Consider the following 20,713-nt stretch of genomic DNA (forward strand, 5'->3'; position numbering starts at 1 on the left):
GAAGTGCTCGTCGAATTTCAACCAGATTCGTCCCCATTTCACTGCTTGTTAAATTTTAACATACTCTGACTCATTCGATTTTTAAATACAATCTCGCAAAATTCAAGGAATTTTCTCAGAAAATCAAAACCCGATGAGTTTTCAAGGAGAATGACGTAGTAATATCAAAATCAATGAGGAGGCTGCCGGAACCCGGACTAAAAAACAAGAAAGACATTCTGTGAAAAACACTGTTTATGAAAAAAAAAGGGGAATTTTGCGTAGTAGATTTATGATATTCACTTATTTTTATCAATATAGTTATACAGTTTTATAACAATACTGCTCATTATCTAAGCTTTGCCTTTTATTTTCAAATAACTCTACAATGACGTCGGGAATAACAATATGTTAATTTTAATCATCCATTGTACCTTGACATTCAACCAATATCCAAAGTTTAAAATTCATGAATGCTGACTCTCAATGTGTGCATCAAGGTCGATGCAGGAAGAAAATGTCTCCATGCATACAGAACACTCAAACGACTCAAATGTTGCTGAAGAGTCACCAACAGTCTGTTCGAAATTATCATCCCCATCATCATTATCATCATCAATAAAATCATCCTCAATATTGATTGTGTTGAGTTCAGTCCTCGTAATAATTACTGAGTCTTTGTGGCAGGACCTCATGTGCTTGTAGGCATTGCCGAGCTTCCCATAAATTGTCGCACATTTGGAACATTTGTAGAATGACCTGCCTTTGTAGACTTTCCTGATGGCAAGAACTACTCTATCCTTCCAAGATATTTCTCCATCAAAAATATCGTGACACCCCTTAATCTCTGAGAGTTTTTTTAAGGCATAGCCTTCGTGTATTCGCCTGATGTGGTCATACATGTTACCACCTTCATTACTTGTGTATTGGCAGAGAGAGCAGCGATACCTTTTGACACCCCTTCCCTTCTCAACTGTGGAAGTTCTGATAATCTCAGCAATTTTATCACTTTCACCAAAGCCATCAGTTACATCTGGAGGTGATGGCCCTGCATCTATCATTTTATCACTGCTATCCTCTCTACTATTAATCCTTTCTATAATAAAACCTTTATGATCACATGCCATATGATCGTACAGCTTGGGCAGGGAATCACTGGCATAACTACACTCTGAACAATGGTATGTATCTTCAACAACCTCGCTCTCGTTTGTCGGAGTTTGAATTACCCTGACAATCTTATCACCAAGACAACTGCCAAGTGTTGGATCTCTAGTTGCTGGCAAAAGCTTCGTCTGGGAGGTATCACAACTGGATAACTCAGTTATCTTTTCAATGCGAAAGCCCTTGTGATTAATCCTCATATGTTTGTAAAGGTGGCCTGTGTGATTACCTGTTTTATTGCATAGAGAACAACGATACCTATCCATTCCATTTTTTCTTTCTTCTGAAGAAGACTTGATAATTTTCACAGTGCCAGCATTTTTGCTAGGAATGGGCATTGGTGCTCTACGAACTACTGTAGAATCAGTCCGAGAAGTTCGAGATGAGGGCAAATCTGTTATCCTCTCTACAACAAAATTCTTATGATTAATCCTCATGTGTCTGTAAAGGTAGCCTGTGTGATTACCTGTTAAATTGCACAGAGAACAACGATACTTATCCATTCCAATTCTTCTTTCTTCTGAAGAAGACTTGATAATTTTCACTGTGCCGGCATTTTTGCGAGGAATGGGCAACGATGCTCTACGAAGAGTTGGGGGCAGATCTGTTATCTTCTCTACAACGAAATCCTTATGATTATTCCTCATGTGTTTGTAAAGATAGCCTGTGTGATTACCTGTAAAATTGCAGAGAGAACAACGATACATATCCATTCCATTTCTTCTTTGTTCTGGAGAAAACTTGATAATTTTCACTTTGCCGGCATTTTTGCTAGTAATGGGCATCTTCTCTATAACGAAATCCTTATGATAATTCCTCATGTGTCTGTAAAGGTAGCCTGTGTGATTACCTGCTTTGTTGCAGAGAGAACAACGATACAAATACTTTCCATCTCTTCTGTCTTCTAAAGAAGAATTGATAATTTTAACAGTCCGATTGTTTGTCCTGTGAGAAGGCATTGATTCACTCCTAACTCCTAAAGAATCGTCACCACAACCATCATGATCTGGACCACTGGTTGTAGTTGATATATGAGAAGGCATTGATTTACCACTAACTTCTAATGAATCAACACAATCATCATGCTCTGGACCACTGATTGCAGTTGATATATCAGAAGGCATTGATTTACCACTAACTTCTAATGAATCATCATCACAATCTCGAGGTGAGGACACATCTGTTATCTTTTCTATAGAGAAATCACCATGAAGATTCTTCATATGTCTGTAAAGTTTGCCTGTGTAGTTACCGGAATAATGGCATAGAGAACAACGATACTTATTCTTTCCATTTCTTCTGTCTTCTAAGGAAGACTTGATAATTTTCACAGTGCGATTGTCTGTCCTGTGATAAGGCATTGATTCACCACTAACTTCTAATGAATTATCATCACAATCATCATGCTCTGGACCACTGATTGCAGTTGATATATCAGAAGGCATTGATTTACCACTAACTTCTAATGAATCATCATCACAAACACCATGCTCTGGACCACTGATTGCAGTTGATATATCAGAAGGCATTGATTTACCACTAACTGCTAATGAATCATCATCACAATCACCATGCTCTGGATCACTGGTTGTAGTTGATATATAAGCCTGAGAAGTTCGAGGTAAGGACAAATCTGTTATCCTCTCAACAATGAAACCCTTATGATTATTCCTCATGTGTCTAAGAATAGGTATTGATGCCCTACGAACTACTGTAGAATCAGTCCGAGAAGTTCGAGGTGAGGACACATCTGTTATCTTTTCTATAGAGAAATCACCATGAAGATTCCTCATATGTCTGTAAAGTTTGCCTGTATAGTTACCGGAATAATGGCATAGAGAACAACGATACTTATTCTTTCCATTTCTTCTGTCTTCTAAGGAAGACTTGATAATTTTCACAGTGCGATTGTCTGTCCTGTGATAAGGCATTGATTCACCACTAACTTCTAATGAATCATCATCACAATCATCATGCTCTGGACCACTGATTGCAGTTGATATATCAGAAGGCATTGATTTACCATTAACTTCTAATGAATCATCATCACAATCACCATGCTCTGGACCACTGATTGCAGTTGATATATCAGAAGGCATTGATTTACCACTAACTTCTAATGAATCATCATCACAATCACCATGTTCTGGATCACTGGTTGTAGTTGATATATAAGCCTGAGAAGTTCGAGGTAAGGACAAATCTGTTATCCTCTCAACAATGAAACCCTTATGATTATTCCTCATGTGTCTGTAAAGGTAGCCTGTCTTATTACCTGTTTTATTGCACAGAGAACAACGATACATATCCATTCCATTTCTTCTTTCGTCTGAAGAAGACTTTATAATTTTCACAGTGCCAGCATTTTTGCTAAGAATAGGTATTGATGCCCTACGAACTACTGTAGAATCAGTCCGAGAAGTTCGAGGTGAGGACAAATCTGTTATCCTCTCTACAACGAAACCCTTATGATTATTCCTCATGTGTCTGTAAAGTTTGCCTGTATAGTTACCGGAATAACGGCATAGAGAACAACGATACTTATTCTTTCCATTTCTTCTGTCTTCTAAGGAAGACTTGATAATCTTCACAGTCACAGTGCCAGCATTTTTGCCAGGAATAGGCATTGATGTTCTACGAACTACTGTAGAATCAGTCCGAGAAGTTCGATGTGAGGACAAATCTGTTATCCTCCCTATAACGAAATTCTTATGATTACTCCTCATGTGTCTGTAAAGGTTGCCCGTGTGATTACCTGTAAAATTGCAGAGAGAACAGCGATACATACCCATTCCATTTCTTCTTTGTTCTGAAGAAGACTTTATAATTTTCACAGTGCCAGCATTTTTGCCAGGAATAGGCATTGATGTTCTACGAACTACTGTAGAATCAGTCAGAAGTGAGGACAAATCACTTATCCTCTCTACAATGAAATCCTTATGATTATTCCTCATGTGTCTGTAAAGGTAGCCTGTCTTATTACCTGTTAAATTGCAGAGAGAACAACGATACATATCCATTCCATTTCTTCTTTCTTCAGAAGAAGACTTGATAATTCTCACAGTGTAAGCATGCTTGCTGTGAGAAGGCATTAATTCGCTGCGAATAGCCTCTGAATTTGACTCATTTCTAACAAATGTAAACTTCTGACTAGAATCCCTGAAGCAACTTGATAGTGGTAGTGTGCGGAAGGAGTGAGAATTGGACTTATCAGAACTTGGAGAGTCTCCACTCATTCCTATTTCAACGCTCTCACTCACCAAAGAAGTATTGGCAGCTGTGTGCAAAACATTATGCGACTGCTTTATCATGTTACCACACATGACAAGGCTATCCATCTGCCCTTTGCCGTTTATGTTATCATCTCCAGCTTCTTCTGTTTCAATTGAGACTTCTTCATCACATTCTTTGCTTACTTCTCGAATACCCTCACCAAATGCCTGGCTCACAATATCATTGATAACTTCTCCTTCCTCTGACATTTCTTCATCGCTATATCCGTCTCTGTCCCCTTCTCCATTATCACTATTCAGTTCAGACATGTCCCTGGAATTTTCTTCTTCATGACATTTGACATGAATATCAAGGTCTCTGCAGGTACGAAATGTTTCCATACACACACAACATTCATACGACTGGAAATCAGCCCCTGAGTCAATACCTTCAGTGCAACCCACAATTGTCGTGTCACCATTGTTGTTTTTCAAATTGGAGATTGACTTTTCTATGATTTTTTTCTGCCTATCGTGATTAAGTCTTTTAATTATGGTGAAACCTTTGTGAGACTGCCTCATGTGCTTATACAGATTACCAGTTGAAGAATTAACAATATAGCATTGTGAACACTTAAACATAGTTTTACCTTTGTAAGTGGCAGAAAGGGCCCTGACAAATTTTTTATTTGTATTTGATGGAACAAGTTTTTTGACGGGTTGTCTGATTTGTTGGACAACACACTCAGGATGAGAAATATTCATGTGAGCGTAAAGATTGCTCGTGCTATCACTACCTTTTCCACACTCGGAACATTGGTAATGTTTTGCTCCTTTTGCAATATCTTCATTAGAACTCCTCTCAATTCTGACAATTTTGCCTGTGGTCCTGATGGCATTGGCCTCTGTTGCTCGTTTCTGACAAGAAGTGTCTTGATGGGAGAAATTCTCAGTGGCATGGTCTTCATTTCTGTAGAAATTACATGTCATTTTGCTGGATATTTCAGGGACAACATTCTGATTCTTACGTTGATCTCTCTCCACTTCTATTATTGCCTCTTCAACTGTTGCCATGGAGGCATTTCCACTATCTGTACCATCATCATTTCTACCCATATATTTACAGAATTTGTTGTCCAGTTTCTGACTGACATGCGCCTGGTGGTTGCTTTTCATGTGATTGTAAACGCAGCTCCAAGTATCATTGGAAAATGCACATGCCGAGCATTTGTACCTTTTCTTTCCCATACTCCGTTCCCTCACTGATGATTTTATCACATAGACCCTTTTTTTCTTTTGAACACTTTTCAAAGATTCAGAAATCATATAACCTGAATTTCGGTTTGAACTGGAGACCATGGTTTTTTGAATGGTGTATTCTTTGTGTGCAATTCTCATGTGATTGTAAAGATCGCTTGTGTTATTATTAGTATTATTACAAACAGAGCACTGATACCTCCCATAACCTTTCTCAACATCCTCAGCAGGAGTTTTCACAACTCTTGCGATTTTCATGCCACTGGTTCCAGGACTAGATGATATTGTGGTAGACTTAACACTGGCTGTAAATGTGTGAGAAGGAATTGATTCACTACTACTAAATACTGTAGACTCATCAACACAATTGTCATGTTCTGGACCACTCGTTGTAGGCGATATATCAGTCTGGCATGATAAAAACATCAAATTGTTGACAGCCTCAGTGGCCTCAGAAGTTTGAATGATCGAAGACATTTGAAAAACGCTGTATGTCACAGGGTGATAAAATTTGACACAATGTCACTGCTGCCTTAAGCCAATGCTCCATCCATTTTTATCAGACTTTGGTACACTGGGGAAGTAGAAAAAATATCTGTTAGGAATTTCTGGCAGCTAATGTCCCTTGATGAGGCGTTTACTCACATATCAAATTCAGATCATAATGAGCATCTAGCAATAGACAAGAACAGATATTAAAAATTTTTTGTAGGAAATGTAAACTTGGATTTCAGAAAGCTTACTGAGAAAATGAATGATGCCTTGTGAAGTATATATTTTGCTTTGTAAAATCTCAAATATGCATTAAATAATGCACATATCTATTTCATGATATCGACAACCTAGTACTAGTAAGTGCAGTTTCCAACAACATTGGAAGTGGTTAATCAGGCTTTTAACAAACATAACCGGAAAACTTCAACATTCTTTGGTCAATCATAATAATATTATATTGAAAAAAACAAAACACATACGTGTGTAATCAATGAGAATGATACTCATATACTAAGCACAAAGCAAATTAAATATGTTAATATAAAGGTAAATATAGACCTGTAAATGAGCTCTATAAAAATTGACTGAAACTCTTCGTAATTCGTCGTAGAGGAAAAATCCAAAGAACCGAAATGAATAGTAAACAACAAGCTCGCTTGAGCAAAACAATGGCAGAAAACTAATTTGCGCGGGAATTAATTAGGCTACTTACCATTGTTCCTTATAATTAGGTACCCAATCAGTGAGGAAACTAGAAATGGTCAACCAGTTTGTTTACAATGCGATGCAATCGAGATGTACTGAGGCAATCCCTAACTTTCGATTTGAAGCTGTCTACAAAACGCACTTCGGCTTTCGCATTTTACTCTTTTCATACTTTTACTTCCTCCCAGGTAAATGTGGTCAATTTTGGCTTAGACGAAAGAGGGAAATTTAACGCTCAACAGCTCAGTTAAAACTGGCTACCATTGGGATCACGACAGGTTTGGAAAGTGAAAAAATAATTTCACGAAGGCAATTCTAAAAAGTGTCGCTTAGCCTTGGCAATATATCCATCGTTGATATAAATGGCCCATGATCTATGCGTAGCGCTGTGGAACATTCCAAATTACTTTACAGCCATTCAACTACGATTCATGAATTCTTTCTTTCCTTTTTAAAAATATTTGAAATTTGACGAATTGACTGATTTCAGTTAATTGACAGAGAATTTACAGGTCTATAAATATCATTTTATAGTAATTTAAAAAACAAACTTCAAGCTGCCTGAAAGTCTATTATGAGAAATGTTTGTAAATTCTTAAACTTGTTGCTGATCTTAGTATCCACATCACAGAACTAACTATTTAAAAAAATCTAAAATGCAAAAATAAAGTATAACAGAACACATAATGTATGACTATTTTTTTAAATTAATTAACGAAATTCCATGCTCAAATTCAAATACAAATGAAATTGAGTTTTAAAAAACAAGATACAACCGAGAAATAAAACTTGTTCACCGAGATCTTACGGCCTTACTAAAATTAAAATTGGTAAAAATAGATCCAAGGTTCCCACAACTTCTTTTTCCAGACTCATATCCAGCCCAGTAAACTTCACAACAAAGAGAGACATGCCAATAAAATATTTGGCTAACATCATCACCACCACTACTACCACAACTACCTACACCACCACTTCATCATCAACTACCACTATCACAAAAGTTCACTACTACAAACACCACCACCACTACCACTACTGCAATCACTCCGACCATCTACCACCATGACAGCAACCATCAGAACATCATCAACAATCATATATATCATTTTATTTTGACATCGGCGTTTAGATATCATATAATCCAAAATAGATTAGATTTTGTATGCAAAAATTACTGTTTGGACCTTGGAATTCCTCCGAGTGGTGTCTGAAATTCCAGATTCATGTTATTTATTGACTATATTATATGTACTTTCGAGTACAATTTCCTCGAAGTCATTCGAATGACCCAATTTTTTCCCCCTATTATTCTCTGTTATCATTCCATTCCTTTCACAAACTAATTTTTACCTCAAACACGGTTTCCTAAAAACAATTTCACCCAGTCAACATAAAAAATTATTTAAGCATTTTTATTTAATGCATTCGCCCCTCAGACAGGTCAAACAGTATATCACGGTGGATCTAATCCTTGCACATATTATCATACTCAGCATTCCATGTCGCCAACCTCATATCAACCCACTCAAAAGAAGGCCATAACCATTACAGTTCCTGAACTCAGAACCAACTAAATTTAAGCAAGCCTAGTGCTGAAAAAAAAAAAAATAAAAACAGCCAAAAATATTAGTGTCCAATTAGGAAATAAATCATATTATTTAAATAACGTACACAAACACATAATTTAGTCAGAATAAATCTGACTAAAAAATTTAATTGGCAAATATAAGTGGGAGAGGTATTTCATATTTCACCTTTATTTTTTTAAATTTGATTGTGAAGACAGAAGAAGACAGCTACATGAGTCAAAAAGTTCTATAATAATAATAATAATTATTATTATTATTATTATTATTACAGATTATGTGTGAGGAAGATCATCGGTTCTAGCAGAACTCTATCAAATTAACTTAAATGAAAGGGCGATTCTAGCTGACTGTCCATGTAAAACATCTGAATGGTCGGGAAAATTAAAAATTTAACCTCCTCATAAAACGATCCTGACAGTGATGGTGGTCGTAGTAATGGTTGTGGTGATTGTTGTTGTAATGGAGTAAAGATTATGTGGTGGTGGATGTAGAAGTGGTGGTAATGAGATGATGTGGGCTGTAGTGGGGGTGGTCAAGATAATGATGTGATGGCGTAGTGGTGGTGGTAATGATTATGATGCAGTGAATGTGGTACTGAAGGTGATGTAGTGGTGGTCGTAGTGGTAAGGAGGAAGTGGTGGTGGTGATTGAAGTAGTTTGAACACAAACTCAGGCGAGTAAGCGTGTTACATACTAACAAGAAAGTTACCGTTGACACAATAAGAGAAAAAATGAAGACCTGAAAAGATTCCAGACCCATGTACTCCTAAATGAGTGAATTCCTGACCCTATTCCCGACACAGGTAGAAAATTATATAAAATCCCTGACTTCAAAAGGATAGGAGATATCACTGTCACTGGAAACTAAATTAATAGTATCTAAACAGAGTCCCTTTTAATAAAGTGAGAGAGGTCAATGTTCTGTTTAACATCATTAACAAACTATTAAAAATTCAGATATATTACTCTCCCACTAAATATATATACGTGTAACCTGATTTTTAAAAACTAGTTCTTTTTCTCAAAAAAAAAATAAAAGAAAAATGATTTGCTTTTGATATTAAAACACTCCTCTCAAATCATGCAGCAGTAGTATTTAATGCAATTATCACAATTGTGTGCCACAACACCCTTGAAAGGTGTACATTTTTATTACATGAAATGACATGAGAACAATTCGATAAAGACAGATAGTAGCAGCATATTTTTGTTTTATTTGTACTTCAATTAACTGCCCATATAAACAAAATATGACAAATCCTGAACAAATCAGGTCCAAGGTACTTCAACTTCAATGAAAACGATTTTTATTTAACAAACAACAAACATTGATGATGTGACTCACTAAGCAAGAGATATTACGTCTTTATAACTAATTATTATTTATAATCATTTGATTTTCTGACTTCCGAAAAGAGACCGAGTACCATCAGGGAGCTTACCTAAACTGCACTTGAATTAACAGCTAAAGTGCAGTGTAAAGGTAATTTGGATTTGAAACATCATAGTTTTGAGGTTGATCTTTCTGGTAGTCATAAAACTTCAGCTGTAGAAAATATCAAGAAAAATATAACAGTGGGAAGAGCAGAGCTTGTATGCAATCAAAAAGAACTGAATTTATTCCAGGTCACACATTACTCACTCTCTGTATTTTATAGTTATAGTGGCAAAATTTAACATATCAGATTATAAACATATCTATCAAATCAATGCCATTTATCATTATTAATTAATGTATAATAGAAAGTAGGACGTTATTGTTGAAATTAACACCAGTTATACTTAAAATTCAATTTACTACAGTATGACACCAGCAAGATATTACGCCTCCCTTGATACTCATAAACATTTCCAATCCTATTCTAAAATAAAATAATATGTTTTTAATTAGTACATATAAACCAAAGAACAGCAGAAAACCAACTGTAGAATTCCCAATATATAGCAGATGGATGTATTTAGAGCCATTCCATTACTTGTACTTGTAAACAAGGATGGGTTAATGAACTGACAAAGAATTGTTAATAAGCCAGTCCGGTTCAGAAGAACTTGTCCCAATCGTAGAGATTAGTAGATTAGATTTTTAAAGGATTTATTCCCAAGTTATTGGGTTTCAGTTAAAGAGGCTTCTGTTTCCGAATCCCCCTATAATATCGAGGTATCATATTCTCTTTCAGACAAGATGTTAACAGAATAGAGCTAAAGGGTAAATGATTGTCAAAATCGTGACCTCCTTTATTTCTAAAAAATTAATCAAATTATTTTTTTTTTAATCAGTGGTGATGGTGACAAAAAGGGGAAAAGGAGGAAAATTATGAATGGTTTTCTTTCCGCCACATGTTTACTTCACTAACCCCCACTTTTAGAGCCATTGAGATGATAAACTACTCCAGCTATCTTCTGGATAGTGGAGAAACTGCACCAGTTTGTTCCACCACACATCAAATCTCTCAAAGCCAGAAAATTTGATTGAGGAAAATGTCATTTCTCAAAATCGCGGATCCGAGGAAAACCATCAGCACTGTTTAATAATAAGCACAAATGAGAAGAAGAAGAAGAAGAAGAAGAAGAAGAAGAAGAAGAAGAAGAAGAAGAAGAAGAAGAAGAAGAAGAAGAAGAAGAAGAAGAAGAAGAAGAAGAAGAAGATTGTTTGCTTTTAAGGGTGTTATGGCACTTGCAACACATTTAGATCATATCAGCGCCAGTAAAAAGGAAGAAAATGGGATAGTAAAATGTTCTAGAATAACAATTAAGCACTCAAGAAAAGGTAAGACAGAGGGTAATTGGTTCAAATAGGAAACATGTAGATTCCAAGAACACACTATCAAAGTCCTTAAATTGAGATCAACTAAGTCTCATCCAGACACAAGCACAGGTCCCCACTAAGAGGAATTCACATATATAATATGTAAACAAAACATAATACAGTGCATGATTCACAAACTATCTATACATTTGGCTGTCTCCCTCTCAGCAAGAGCATCCGGCCATAGCCAGGAGAAAACCAAGTAATCTCATTCAAATACAAAGACATGTTGGAAAACAGACATAGGGGGATAGAACACACAATAAGTGCCTCCCTGCCCACTAAGAAGAAGAAGAAGAAGAAGAAGAAGAAGAAGAAGAAGAAGAAGAAGAAGAAGAAGAAGAAGAAGAAGAAGAAGAAGAAGAAGAAGAAGAAGAAGAAGAAGAAGAAGAAGAAGAAGAAGAAGAAGAAGAAGATCAATTTCAATTTTTAGTGATTTAATTCATTTTAACGGGTGATACAATCTTCTATTTTAATACAAGCATTTGTGAATGCCACATGATAAAGTTTAATGAATTTGTTAATTGTACATTCACTTTTACATCAATTTTATCAGTTTTTTATTCAACTTTGGATTGTGGTTGTGTAGTCATAGTGGTGGTGGTGGTGGTGGTAATTGTAGTAGTTATGGTAGGGATGGTGATGTGGTAGTAGTTGTAGCAATGGAGGTGGCAGGGATGATGATGACATGGTGGTGATTGTAGTGGTGGTGGTAGGGATGGTGATGTGGTGATGGTTGTAGTAGTGGTAGTGGTGGTAGGGATGATGATGTGGTGATGCTTGTAGTAGTGGTGGTGGTGGTGGAAGGGATGATGAGGTGGTATTGGTTGTAGTATTGATGATAATGTGGCAGTGGTAGGGATGGTGTTGTGGTGGTAGTAGTATTGGTTATAGGGATGATGTGGTAGTCGTTGTAGATCTGATAATCTGGTAGTAGGTGTAGTAGTGGCGGTGGTGATAAGTTTGGTGATTTGGTGGTAGTTGTAGCAGTGTTGGTGGTTGGGATGATTTGGCGGAGGTAGTGGGGATGACGACGTGGTTTTGGTTGTAATAGTGGTAGTGGTAGGAATCTTGATGTAGTGATTGTTTGAGTCTGTTTTATTCATTGAAACATTTGAAACGGATGAAGATTAATCATCATTTAGGCAGACGATTCTCAGCCCTGTATATTACAGATTAATTCCAGGTCAAGAAAATCAAATAAAGTGAAAGTAGTTTTTTACCTAATGAAAATCTGTCAAATGATGTTGCTATGATTATTAAAATTTTACCAAAACTTTTCCAGTAGAAAAGTGATCATGGCACTTGATTTTCGCAACTTCTTGTAGAAAGACAACCTTTTAGAAGATGATAATGATGAAAATGTTGATAATGATGATGAGATGGGCGTTGTTATTGCCACAAGCTACTTTAACATAAATCCACAATGGGTTAAACTAGAAATTATCTGGGAATCAATACCAACAATTTTACAAATGACTTAAGGGATTGAATTTCAAATTTATGTCATAACATGTGAAAGCTGACAAATTAAACGATGCACTTGGAAAATCATGCACCATTACAGAAAATTAATCTGCATGAACGTGCATCAGCTCCATGGTTTACAGAGAACATCCATCGGGCCAAACAGCAGAACTGAAGGGACGGAAACCAACTAGGACGAGGACCGACACATCTACAAACTGCATGCAGAAGAGGTGAGAAACACCATTGTGGCAGAGACAAGAAAATACCATTGTGAACTAATTGACCAAAGTTGCAGTTCTAGCAGATTTTTTAGCATTGCTTGTGAAATGTGTTCTCACTCTAAGAAGCAAACGGTCAGTTTGTACAATTCAAATTTTTTATTTATCATATGCTTTTGCAAATTATTTTGTTTAAAAAGTGCCTTAACTAAGAGGTGAACTTCACTTGTGCTGTAATTCAACTAATGTAATCAACCCATCTTTGATCATTCAATTCTGTGACAGGCTTGATTTTATTTTTGGTTTATCTGGAAATGTTTTATCATGGCTCAAATCTATCTTAATAGATACACGCTAGTTTGTATATAGATCAGAGACCCCATTCTAGAATTTCGAAAAAGGAAGAAAAATAGCGGGGAAAAGGAGGCAATAATAATGCGTGGTGCATAGAATTTCAAATAAACCGGCCTACATTGATGTTCTTAATTTCGTAACTCCATAATTTAAGCTTTTATTTAATGACTGCTTATTTAACTTTTACTCTAAAATATTCATCAATTTGAGACATAAAATCAAATTTCTTACCTCTAATGGCAGGTCAACAAGCTTAAGGGATGGAGGATGAAGAGGATGATTCTCTCAGTGTTTGCCAAAGGCACCATAGTCTGGCCTTCTTAGTAGCTTTGTCAGTATGCTCCTCAAATTTCCTCTTTGTGAAAAGTTGAGATGGCTTCCATGAAGTTAATCCCAGTTTCACACTTCTAGTCTGCTCTCCCTCCTGCTTCTCTTTTATAAAAGTGACTTCTAATAGAGTGGGAATGGGCAGACTTTCAGGTTTCGAGTTAGAAGGTGGTCAACTCTGTCATGGAGATGGTCAGCCTCATGGAAGTATTGAAGAGCTGACCCTTCAGATGCCTTCAATCCATATTTTATAGCCTTTTGTTCACTGTGCATGGAGATATACCATGTTGAAAGATATTCTGAGGATAATGTCCCCCAAGGCACAAAAAGAACTTTCAACTTGAGAGCCATGAAAACATGTTAGAACTACCAGAACCATTTTCACAGTAACAAGTTATGCACCCTTATTCAGTCCCACCAATACCCATCAATCCTGCAAACATCAAACATAGGCAATGAATCGTCCAGCTGAAGTCGACAAATTTAATATTATATAACCATTCCTCTCAGCAGTGGTGAGAACATTGGTGATTAAATCTGGCAGATGCAGGAGATTCTACAAACAGCAATATTGCCTATTGTCCTTGGATCTATAAATGTCACTGTCTTTAATAGAGAGTTGTTAAGTTGAGTGCATCTTTGCCTGCAAAACGTTTGCACATACAATTTATGCAGGCCTGCTACTCAGTACCGAAAAGGAAAAATCAGGATCTGAGAGAAAAAAATTAGGATCACGGAAATTTGTCAATAAACTTACCAAAATGATTTTGAGGAGGCAGTTGAAAGTCAATCAAACACAACACGCTTGCTGACACACACACACACAAACTGCCAAAATTGGATAGTAGCTGACAGTACACAATTATACTACCAATTGGAGGTAGCATAAAATATCTCGGCCGCTGGCCCCACATATTGGAGGTGACAAATTATACGATAACTGACGCAGTTTTCAATGTTATATGTGCTGTATATTAATGAAATACCCTGTAACTCGCACTATGAGATTATAGTAAAAAAGGCACACGTAACAACAAGAAGTCATGTAACCATTAAGCACAAACCATCAATTGTTTCTGCTTTAGTATTGTCATGTCACAGATGAAGATGAACAACTTTGGAACAACGAAGGAAGCAATCCAAACTGACAATGCTCTAACGCATATTCCATAACATTGTAGCAATACCAAACAACATTAAGTTCAGCAAACGAGATGAAGAACTAGGGGACACGATCTAAGATTCACAGTGTCGTGCTCCCCAATAAAAGCCATGAACAATCGTTTTTCCCCTCTTCTATATGCTTGTGGAATAATCTGCCACCTATCGTTGTTATTTCAAACAGTTTTGAGATAGGCTCAGTCACTGCTATCACACACAAAAACATCTCGAGACGTAAAATATCAAGACATTGACATTTGCGACAATACACCAGAGTTGGTTTGTAAATTAAGGACGAACAGGAAAGATTATTATATTTGGCATCAAATGCTTATTGATGATGTGTTGATGGTGGAAGTTGTACTAGTAGAGGTAGTGTTGGCGACATGGTGGTAATTGTAGTATTAGTGATGATGTGGTGGTGGTGGTTGCAGTAGTATTGATGAGGTGGTGGTGGTGATTGTAGTAGTAGTAGTAGTAGTAATAGTAGTAAAAGTGGTAGTGAGATGATGTTCTGGTAGTAGGAATGATGCTGTGGTGGTTGTATTAGTAGTGATGGTTTTATGATGGTGGTTGATGTAGTTTTGGTAGCGATGTTGATGTAGCTGTTGTGGTGAGTCTTTCAAGTCTCAGAAAATTTTGACAAATGGGAATTGTGATGGTGATGAGATGAACCGTTATTTTAGACAGAAACCTGCCATAGATTCTCAGCCTTGGAGAAAGGAGAAAATGAGAGACAGAAGAGATAATGAGAGACAGAAGAGAAAATGAGAGAAAGAGAGTAGTAGTAGTAGTGCTTCACTTTTATAATTGTTTTAACTTGGGCTTTTGTCAGACGTTTATTTATTCAGTTTTTCAATGTTCACTAACATTTTAAAAGCTACAGAACAAACATTGATTGATTGAGTGTAGTAGTAGTGCATGGCTACACCTCAAAATTCATTTCGTCAACCGAGCTTCGGAAGTCTTCCTCTGCCCTAAGAACTGTTTCATAGCCACCTGCAAGTCTTGTTACTGGGAACAATTGATTGCTAAAAGTTTCAAATTTCCTAATTTAACGTTTTGGTTCTCCAGCTTTTTTAGTTGAAGTATTGAAAGTTAGAGCAGGGTTTTTGTTTTTTTATCTACTAGAGTTAGCTCGAGGTCTGAGGGCTTTTTTTGTTTTGTGTTTGTTCTATTACTATTAGGGTTAGTTAAAGGTTTAGTTGTAGTTGTAATAGAATAGTAGGTCCTAGGATTTTTTATTTTCCTGATAGGGTTAGCTAAAGGTACTAGGATTTTATTTATTATTTCTTTTTGAGTAGTTAAAGGAATACTTAGGTTGTTTCTCTCAGCTCAAGAAACGTGAGTAAGGTCTCCTAATTGTACATAGTAATAGTTGATGATTTACCAACTGGCAGAGTTTGTGACAATAAACGGAAATGAGAGAGAAAAAAATAAGAGAATATCTGAGACAAAATAGAAGAGATAATGACAGACAGAGAGAGATAGTAGAGGGGGAAAGAGTGAGTGGAGAGGGAGGGGAGAGAGTATTATTATTATTATTATCATTATAAATATTATTACATCACTTGGTGACAACAACATTACTCAGCCCCCGGCCCTGGCATTTGTTGATAGGCTGCCTCTATTCTCACCCCCGGGATGAGAATAGAAAAGCGATCGAGCTCTCACCCCCGGGATGAGAATAGAGGTAGTTGCCCCTTCTTGCTATTCTCACCCCTGTAACCAACAGGTAGGGAGGGTAGCCTAGCCTCGCCGCCGTCCCTTCTCGCTATTCTCATCCCTGTGTAGGGTCAGCTTAACACCCCCCCCTCCCCCCCCCTACTCTCACCTGATCATCATCATCTCTCTCGTGACTACTTTTAGTGGTACTGGACATAAGGAGGGTGAACATGCAGCCCCGCCCCTTCTCGCTATTCTCATTCCTGTTAACCAACAGGTAGGGAGGGTAGCCTTGCCTAGCCGCCGTCCCCTTCTCGCTATTACTATTTTCATCCCTGTGGAGGGTCAGCTTAGCACCCCCCCCCCCCTTCCTCACTACTCTCATCTGATCATCATCATCTCTCTCGTTACTACTTTTAGTGGTACTGGAGGGTGAACATGCAGCCCCCGCCCCTTCTCGCTATTCTCATTCCTATTAACCAACAGGTAGGGAGGGTAGCCTCGCCTAGCCGCCGTCCCTTCTCGCTATTCTCATCCCTGTGTAGGGTCAGCTTAGCACCCCCCCCCCCCCCTTCCTCACTACTCTCACCTGATCATCAAATCTCTCCTGGTATTGGACGTAAGAAGGGTGAACATATATGTCGTGCATTTAAAATGTAGACTGGCTGGCTTGAGATATGGGAATAATTGTTGGAAATCTTTCTACGGGATTCTTTCTCTCTCTCTCTCTCTAAGCGAAATGGATTCGCCCAATTTCTAAGAATTGGACTTTTCCTTTTATGGGCATATTATTATTTTGTGTTAACTTAGCTGTCTCAATTTCTCCCTACATTAGGTATTTTAACTTGTTTATATTTTCTCGCTCTCTCCCTCCCCCTACCCCAAACTCTATTTCTCTACATCTTTTATATTGTTTGTATTTCCTTTCTCTCGTCCATTCAATATTTCATATCTCTCTCACCCTCTCCCCATCCCCCCTCTCTTTATCCCTGTCTTTCTCTATTTTAATTTGTTGGTATTTTCTTCTTCTCTTTCTCCTCCATTTTCTATTTCGTCTCCCCCCGCCCCCCCGACCCCCCCCCCCCCCCCCCTTCTCTTTCTTTCTCTCCCCTGTCTCAATTTATATCTCTCTTTCTTACCACTCTGTCGTTAATTTTTCCAATATCAACAACCATATATTTCAAATATTGATGCTATGTGTGTAGTTTTTAAAAAACTCATAACTAATAACATCTACCAATCGATATATACGGGATGAGAATAGCGAGAAGGGGTGGCGACTAGGCTAGGCTACCTACCCTCCCTACCTGTTGGTTAACAGGGGTGAGAAAAGCGAGAAATGGCGAGGACCTCTATTCTCATCCCGAGGGTGAGAGCTCGATCGATTTTTTACTCTCATCCCGGGTGTGAGAATAGTCACTTCGTTGTTGATAAGTTGACGAGCTGGCATGATGGTCCGTGGCAATTAACGTCGGTCAAAAATTACCACAGCTCCGTGGTAGTTGGCGATAATGAATGTCAACAACTGACTGAGCCAGGGTCTACGGGCATTGATTGAAATTAAAGCCTTTGACTTTGTTGAATCATTGAATTGAATGAACCAGTCAGAGACCAAAGTTTTGAAGAATCCGAAAACTGCGAGAAACAAGTACCTTTGGACCAAAGTTTGGTCTTGGTATATATGAACATTTCTCTTCAAACTAAGAGCAAAAATATAGCCAGAACTAGAGCTTAGCAAACTAACACTAACAGGACTTTTTTATCTTTGATTTTTTTTTGTCAGAATGCAGACGACCAACTTGAGGCTTGAGGGCGAGACTTTTACTTTTAGGTTAGGGGTAGAGGACCCGGATCTCCGGACGAACGCTGAGATCCATCACTCTGGCTATGACTATAGTGTAAATTTCTTCACAAATTGTAATGTCAACTGGGGAAATAAGGAATGCATTGGGAACATAAATGAACGAAGAAAAGACAACAATCTTTAAACTTACATCTGTCTCGGTATAGATACTTGGGGATGTCCAGTCAGTTTCCTTGAACCAAAATGTCGTTTGTGGTCTGTAATCCAGCAAAAGTGGTCCTTCCTTGCGTCGTACCGTGTTGCCCGGTGCCTTTGAAAAAATTCCGCTAACTTTATGCCAAAAATCCGTAAAAATCCACCAACTTTATCCTCCTTCACCTGCGACAGTTGCCCAAAATCCGCCAAAAAAAAAAATCTACCATTTGATTTAAATCACGTATATAGTGTATTGTCGGAGTAAAAATTATGTAACTCTAAACGCTACTCAACTATTTACAACTGTTTCCTATTTAAAGGCATGAAGATTCGGAGTTTCGATTTTCTTAGAGCGGGAGTTAGACTGTCGGGTCCCTCTTGTTTTCACCTTGATTGCTATTTAATTTTCTTTTTCAAAGGATATACAAATCAAAAATCCGCCATCCGCCAAGCCATACCCCCCCCCCTGCGAGGATTAAAAATCCAAAGTGTGGTGGAAAATACGCCAATCTGGCAATAGTATCCTACCGTTAGAGTTAGGACTGTGGAGTTTGGCTGGGCGGTAGTCGATATCAGTACTGAGCACTTACTAAGGTAGCCAACTTGATAATTTTGGCCGGGTCCAGACGCCGTCTCCGGAGGCCGTCTGAAGCATTTGGAAACTGTCCGGGGGGGGGGGGGGGGGGGGGGGGGTTCAGAAACGTCCGGTCCGTCTGGAGCCGTCCGGACCCATCCTCTGGGGCTTCCCTAGGCCATTGAAACGTCTGTGACCGTCCAGAAACCGTCTGGAGCTGTGCGGAGCAGTCGGGAGGCTATCTAAAGCATTTGAAGCCATCAGGGGGGGTCTCAAAAACGTCCGGGACATCTGGGGCTTTCCGGAGGCCATTGAAGCCGTCTGTAGCCATGCAGATGCCGTCGGAAGCCGTCCGGACGCCGTGTGGAGCCATCCTGAGGTCATTGAAGCCGTCTGTAGCCATCTAGAAGCCGTCTGGAACCATTCGGAGCCGTCCAGTGGCCGTTTGGAGCAGTCCGGAGCCATCCAGAAGTCTCTGGGTGCCGTTCGGAGGCCAGTGAAGCCGTCTGTAGCCACCCAAAAGCCTTCGGGAGCCGTCTGTAGCTCTTCAGTAATTAGCAATGTAAAAAAGGTGAAGAAAAATAAATACTGAACACAGGGCACGGTCTCACATTATGGAGACTCCGTGTTTTTTGTTTTGTGTGATTTGACACCTGACCCACAAAATTAGTAATTTTCATTATCCCAAATATACTTTTACCGCTGTAGATAATCTAATAAATATTAACAAATAGGATAAACATCCAAAATTCTGTATTGGTCTTGTCAAGACTTTTAATTTGATACCAAACACGGCAACATTTGGGTCATTTTACGAGACAACCTTGGGAGTTTAAAAATATAAGTATTTTTGCATTTAATTTGACTAAATATCTTACAGTCTGTTCTACTACAAAATGATTTCTGAGGATAATAAAAAATGACATTTTCATGACCTTTGTGACCTAAATTATCAAAATACTTAATATGTTCAAGGCACCACTATTCCGGTGTTTAATCTAGAGATGTTCAACTTTGATAAAGTGCAAAAACTAAAAAATTGGTAGACGCTTTTATTGGGTTAATGCTTTGGCAACCAGACTACAACCGCACCAAGATCAATATGCGTTACAGCTAGCTTCTCATATTACCCGCCGCCAGATCAAACGACACCCTGATACCTTCTCAATTCGTCAAACGGCCGCTAAATCAAAAGACCCGAGACACTTTTGATGATGAGCGACGGTTGCAAATTGTTTTGGTTTGAATCTTGTAGCTAAATCAACGGTATTAAAATTGTATGCATAATTTCACTTTTACCTAATTGGAACAATATTGGTGAAAGATTTATTTTGATTAAAAAATATTTTTTTTTAGGCTGATACATAATATACTATCTGATCAATCGCATTTCTATACAACTACTAGATACACGTAAAGGCATATTATTTTTTAAAATGTGAATTTTTAAAAAATTCTAAACAAGAGATTTTAAAGTCTTGTTGATTTTTAAAAACACAAATTGTTTTCGATCTTGGCATTGAACATATTGTGAATTTCCAGATATTATAAAGATGAAAAGTGATCTTAATAAAATCATCATCATCATCGTCATCATCATCATCATCAATCTCATCATCATCATCATCATCATCATCATCATCATCATCATCATCATCATCATCATCATCATCATCATCATCATCATCGTTATCATCATTATCATCATCGAACAGGATACACACAATTAAAGTTA

At 37.8% G+C, this 20,713-nt stretch overlaps 1 protein-coding gene across 4 annotated transcripts; it reads right to left on the reverse strand.

The window, feature by feature from the left end:
- Window positions 1-219: 219 nt before the first annotated feature.
- Window positions 220-18,523, reverse strand: LOC144974555 (uncharacterized). 4 transcript variants are annotated; one of them, XM_078917530.1, is made up of 4 exons: window positions 18,400-18,517; window positions 13,484-13,844; window positions 9,847-9,950; window positions 220-6,186 (listed from the first exon to the last, which is right to left on the reverse strand). In XM_078917530.1, the coding sequence occupies exon 4, from the start codon at window positions 6,087-6,089 to the stop codon at window positions 447-449; it is 5,643 nt and encodes a 1,880-aa protein (XP_078773656.1). In that variant the 5' UTR covers window positions 6,090-6,186; window positions 9,847-9,950; window positions 13,484-13,844; window positions 18,400-18,517; the 3' UTR covers window positions 220-446. The 4 variants fall into 4 exon arrangements, with proteins under 4 accessions (XP_078773656.1, XP_078773655.1, XP_078773657.1 ...); XM_078917529.1 differs by having other exon boundaries at window positions 13,484-14,290; window positions 18,400-18,505; XM_078917531.1 differs by lacking the exon at window positions 13,484-13,844.
- Between the last annotated feature and the right edge of the window lie 2,190 nt (window positions 18,524-20,713).

This window comes from Berghia stephanieae, chromosome 6, assembly GCF_034508935.2.
Source record: "Berghia stephanieae isolate SIO BIC M18660-M18661 chromosome 6, UCSD_Bste_1.3, whole genome shotgun sequence".
Lineage (NCBI taxonomy): Eukaryota > Metazoa > Mollusca > Gastropoda > Nudibranchia > Aeolidiidae > Berghia > Berghia stephanieae.

What these genes read in the sequence shown, in the direction of transcription:
- LOC144974555 (XM_078917528.1), bottom strand. Translation starts at nt 6,089, where the DNA reads ATGTCTTCGATCATTCAAACTTCTGAGGCCACTGAGGCTGTCAACAAT.